The sequence below is a fragment of the Sapajus apella genome, unplaced genomic scaffold (genome assembly GCF_009761245.1).
Source record: "Sapajus apella isolate SASKATOON/1434 unplaced genomic scaffold, GSC_monkey_1.0 scaffold77, whole genome shotgun sequence".
Classification (NCBI taxonomy): Eukaryota; Metazoa; Chordata; class Mammalia; order Primates; family Cebidae; genus Sapajus; species Sapajus apella.
In genome coordinates this window covers 6,805,437-6,810,889 of record NW_022437017.1, presented here as the reverse complement: position 1 = coordinate 6,810,889, position 5,453 = coordinate 6,805,437, and the positions used below count along the sequence as shown (strand labels likewise).

At 56.4% G+C, this 5,453-nt stretch overlaps 1 protein-coding gene across 3 annotated transcripts in view; it reads right to left on the bottom strand.

Annotated features, from left to right (window-relative positions):
* PLIN4 (perilipin 4) overlaps positions 1–5,453 on the bottom strand; it is a 15,770-nt gene that overhangs the window by 4,944 nt on the left and 5,373 nt on the right. For all 3 annotated transcript variants that reach the window (XM_032252200.1, XM_032252203.1, XM_032252202.1), the window contains exons 5-6: positions 3,194–5,453; positions 1,416–1,603 (exon numbers count right to left, since the gene is read on the bottom strand). The exon at positions 3,194–5,453 is cut by the window's right edge. In XM_032252200.1, coding sequence (XP_032108091.1) covers positions 1,416–1,603; positions 3,194–5,453 — 2,448 coding nt within the window. The remainder of the gene's footprint in view (positions 1–1,415; positions 1,604–3,193) is intronic.

The following is a 5,453-nucleotide window of genomic DNA, read 5'->3' as shown; positions in this document are numbered from 1 at the left end:
AAAAAAAAAAAAAAAAAAAAAATCCAGGCACGGTGGCTCATGCCTGTAATCCCAGCACTTCGGGAGGCCGAGGCAGGTGGATCACCTGAGGTCAGGGGTTTGAGACCAGCCCGACCAACATGGAAAAACCCCATCTCTATTAAAAATAAACAGTTAAAAAATCAGCTGGGCGTGGTGGTGCATGCTCGTTTTCCCAGCCACTGGGGAGGCTGAGGTGTGAGGATCTCTTGAGCCCAGTAGAATGAAGCTACAGTGAGCGATGATCAAGCCACTGTATTCCAGCCTGGGTGGCCAAACAAGTCTCAAAAAACAAAAAACCAAAAATACCCTATAGCAGTCCTGTGAGATTCTGCCCTCAAGGAACACACCACAGCTTCTAGAGAAAACTCAGGCCCTCAGGACTGGGGAGGGAAAAACTGGAGGCCAGGGACGAAGCTCTCAGCTCCCTGCAGTGACCAGGATGACCCCACCCCAGAGAATGATCCGACCCCAACATCCACACTGCCAAGCGGGTACCCTAGGCCACAGGAGGAGAGTGGGGCCAGGGGGAGGGGAGGACCACTCTGGTCAGGGTACCCGACCCCTGGATGCCATCTGATTCAATGTCACAACCACAAATGTCCCCTGACATGGGCTAATGTTCCCTGGGGGGTCATCAGGTCTTGTGCTGGGTCCTTCCCCGCGTACACTGCAGCCCCATGCCCTATGGCCCCTTGGATCCCATTCCAGCGTCATCTGCCCCAGCCACAGCACTGCCTTTCTGCTCCCCGGCAGCTTGCTGTCCTGCTGTCCCTGCCTTCCTGGGGGCTTTGCACAACTGTCTCCCCATTGGTCAGGACAGGGCCCAGGGGGACAGCCTGCCTGCCCAGCCCACATCCCCCTGTGCACACAGACTATTTTGCCATCTTTGTGTCCCTGCTGCCTTAGGTTTTTTTTGAGACAGACTTGCTCTGTTGCCCAGGCTGGAGTGCAGTGGTGCGATCTTGGCTCACTGCAACCTCTACCTCCGGGGTTTATGTGATTCTCCTGCCTCAGCCTCCCAAGTAGCTGGGACTACAGGTGTGTACCAGCAGGCCCAGCTAATACTTGTATTCTCAGTAGAGACGGGGTTTCACCCTGTTGGCCAGGATGGTCTTGATCTCTTGACCTCGTGATCCACCCTCCTCGGCCTCCCAATGTGTTGGGATTACAGGTGTGAGCCACCGCGCCCGGCCTACCCACTGTCTTTAAGGATCTGATCTAGCTCTGCCCACCTCGCCGGGACACAAGCCCCAAGAGTGCAGAGCCATGGCCATCGGTGACACGACGGACATCATCTCTTAGGCGCTCAGTAGGTACGTGCAGCCAGGTGAGTTCCGGGCAGGGGTCCTAAGAAGTGCTTTGGGGCAGGGGCAGCAGCAGGGGGAAGCTCTTACCAGCTTGAAGCAGTCATGGAGCTGGGCCAGAGCGTCCCTGGCTTGGAACTGGCCATGCTGCAGGTGGCTCACTGCGTGTTCAAATGCCCGCTGGCGGAAGCTGGGAGCCAGGTCACCCAAACGAACGAAGTAGCTCCCCTGTTCGGCTGACAGCACCTTTGGCCCAGGCTGGGAGGCAGCCAGCTGAGCTGGAAAGGAAGGCATACTACTCAGTCCCAGGAGCCCCTCAGGGTGTCAGGGCTTGGATTTTTAAATTTTTATTATTTATTTATATTTTTAAAAAAGATGGGGTTTCACCATGTTGGTCAGGCTGGTCTTGAACTCCCCACCTCAGGTGATCCTCCTGCCTTGGCCTCCAAAGGGCTTGGATTACAGGCATGAGCCACCACGCCCGGCCGGGGCTTGGGCTTTGTAAAAGTCAAGTGAAGCCAGGCGTGATGGCTCATGCCTGTAATCCCAGCACTTTGGGAGGCTGAGGCGGGTGGGCAGGTGGGCGGATGGATCATGAGGTCAGGTGTCAGAGCAGCCTGGCCAACATGGTGAAACCCTGTCTCTACTAAAAATACAAAAAAGACCAGGCAGTGGCGCGCGCCTGTAATCTTAGCACTTTGGGAGGCCAAGGCAGGCGGATCACGAGGTCAGGAGTTCGAGACCAGTCTGTCCAACATGGTGAAACCCCATTTCTACTAAAAAATACAAAAATTATCCGGATGTGGTGGCGCATGCCTGTAGTCCCAGCTACTAGGGAGGCTGAGGCAGGGGAATCGCTTGAACCCAGGAGGTGGAGGTTGGAAAAAGCCGGTTGTGCTGGCAGGCACCTGTAATGTAATCCCAGCTATGTGGGAAGCTGAGGCAGGAGAATCACTTGAACCTGGAAAGCACGGAGGTTGCAGTGAGTCAAAACTGCCACTACACTCCAGCCTGGGTGATAAGAGTGAGACTCTGTCTCAAAAATAAAAATAAAGCTGGGTCTGGCGGAGCATGCCTGTGATTTCGGCACTTTGGGAGTCTGAGGCCAGAGAAATGCTTGACCCCAGGAGTTTGAGACCAGCCTGGGCAACATAGGGAGACCTGTCTTCTACCTAAAATACATAGCCGTACATAGCCGGGTGTGGTGGTCCTAGATACTTGAGAGGCTGAAGCAGTGGAATCACTTGAGCCCAAGAGGTTGAGGCTGTAGTGAGCTGTGAACGCAGCACTGCACTCCAGTATGGACAACAGAGTAAGACCTTGTCTCTAAAAAAAGGAAAAAGGGCTGGGCACTCTTGCATGTAATCCCAACACTTTGGGAGGCCAAGGCAGGAGGATCATTTGAACCCAGGACCAGCCTCAACACAGCGAGATCCCCGTTTGAAGTAAACCAAATAAATGCATTTTTTTTTTTTTTTTTTAAAGTCAAGGGCTGGCCGGGCACGGTGGCTCACGCCTGTAATCCTAGCACTTTGGGAAGCTGAGGCGGGCAGGTCATCTAAGGTCAGGAGTTCGAGACCAGTCTGACCAACATGGAGAAACCCCATCTCTACCAAAAATACAGAAAAAGTTAGCCAGGTGTGGGGGTGTGTGCTTGAAATCTCAGCTACTCGGGAGGCTGAGGCAGGAGAATTGCCAAATCCAGGAGGCAGAGGTTGCAGTGAGCCAAGATCGCTCCACTGCACTCCAGCCTGAGTGAAAGAGTGAAATTCCATCTCAAAAGGAAAAAAAAAAAAATAAATAAAAGTCAAGGGCCCCCTAGTATCTGTGCCTGTCTCGGGGACCCGGAAACCCAGGTATCTCCTCACCTTGCTCTTCTGCATTCATGGGGTAAAAGATGTCACCTAGTTCCTCCAACTCGTCTCGCAGCATTGCCAAGCGCAGGGCTTCTCCGGGGCCGGGTGTGGTGGCCAAGGGCCTCGTGTCCTCCCTGCCTGGGGCGGCCCCTTGGGTGAACGTGGCCACATCAGGTGCAAGGCCCTTGGCAGTGGCTGTGGCTTCCCAGGCAGGCTCCGGGCATACTGTGAGCACATCTGGGGGCCTGGAGACACCAGAGAACTGGGCCTCGCCGGGGCTCAGGGCAGTCTGCTCCCCACCACTGTCCGTGGTCCTGGAACTGGTGAATCCACCCCAGGTGGCGGCCTGGGTACTAGGTAGCCAATTCTGGAAGGTATTGAGGCCAGTGTGGACGGCCCCTGTCACCATGTTCCCTGACCCCATGAGCCCAGCGGACACGTCATCTTTGGTTCCGGTCAGCACCATCTTGGTGGTGTCCAGGCCCCCCTGGACGGCCCCTTTGGCCATGCTCATGGCACCGGTGACCCCAGTGCAGATGGTGTCCTTGGTACCCATGAGCACAGTCTTGGAGGTGTCCACACCAGTCTGGACAGTCCCTTTGGCCAAGTTCACTGCCCCTGTGAGCCCAGTGGACACAGCGTCTTTAGTGCCAGTGAGGACAGACTTTGTTGTGTCCAGGCCCCCCTGGATGGCCCCTTTGGCCACACTGGTGACACCGGTCACCCCACTGCAAACGGTGTCCTTGGTACCGGTTAGGACAGTCTTGGTGGTGTCCATGCCGGTCTGGATTGTTCCTTTGGCCACATTCACGGCCCCTGTGAGTCCAGTGGACACAGCATCTTTGGTGCCGGTCAGCACGGTCTTGGAGGTGTCCAAGCCGGTCTGGACAGTCCCTTTGGCGACATTCACTGCCCCCATGAGGCCAGTAGTCACTGTATCCTTGGTGCCGGTCAGCACGGTCTTGGCCGTGTCTACACCTGTCTGGACGGCCCCCTTGGCCACATTCACGGCACCGGTCACTCTACTGCCAACGGTGTTCTTTGTACCTGTCACGATATTTTGGGTCGTTTTCAGCCCGGTTTGCACAGCTCCCTTGGCCACATTCACGGCACCGGTCACCCCACTGCCGACAGCGTCCTTGGTACCGGTTAGGACGGTCTTGGTGGTGTCCACGCCGGTCTGGACAGCCCCTTTGGCCAAGTTCATGGCACCACTTACCCCGCTACAGACGGTGTCCTTGGTGCCTGCTGCGATATTTTGGGTTGTGTTGAGTCCAGTTTGCACGGCCCCCTTGGCCACATTCGCTGCCCCTGTGAGCCCAGTGGACACTGTGTCTTTCGTACCCATGACCACAGACTTTGTGGCGTCCAGGCCCCCCTGGACAGCCCCCTCGGCCACGTTCACGGCACCAGTCACCCCACTGCAGACAGTGTCTTTGGTACCAGTTAGGACGGTCTTGGTGGTGTCCATGCCAGTATGAATGGTTCCTTTGGCCAAGTTCATGGCACTGGTCACCCCACTACAGACGGTGTTTTTGGTACTGGTTAGGACGGTCTTGGAGGTGTCCACGTCGGTCTGGACAGCCCCTTTGGCGACATTCACCGCCCCCATGAGGCCAGTAGTCACCGTGTCCTTGGTGCCTGTCAGCACGGTCTTGGCCGTGTCTACACCCGTCTGGACAGCCCCCTTGGCCACGTTTGCTGCCCCTGTGAGCCCAGTGGACACTGTGTCTTTTGTACCCATGACCACAGACTTGGTGGTATCCAGGCTCCCCTTGACAGCCCCCTTGGCCACATTCACGGCACCAGTCACCCCACTGCAGATGGTGTCCTTGGTACTGGTTAGGACAGTCTTGGAGGTGTCCACGCCGGTCTGGACAGTCCCTTTGGCGACATTCACCGCCCCCATGAGGCCAGTAGTCACTGTGTCCTTGGTGCCGGTCAGCACAGTCTTGGCCGTGTCTACACCCGTCTGGACGGCCCCCTTGGCCACATTCACGGCACTGGTCACTCCACTGCCAACGGTGTTCTTTGTACCTGTCGCGATATTTTGGGTCGTTTTCAGCCCGGTTTGCACAGCTCCCTTGGCCACATTCACGGCACCGGTCACCCCACTGCCGACAGCGTCCTTGGTACCGGTTAGGACGGTCTTGGTGGTGTCCACGCCAGTCTGGACGGCCCCTTTGGCCAAGTTCATGGCACCACTTACCCCGCTACAGACGGTGTCCTTGGTGCCTGCTGCGATATTTTGGGTTGTGTTGAGTCCAGTTTG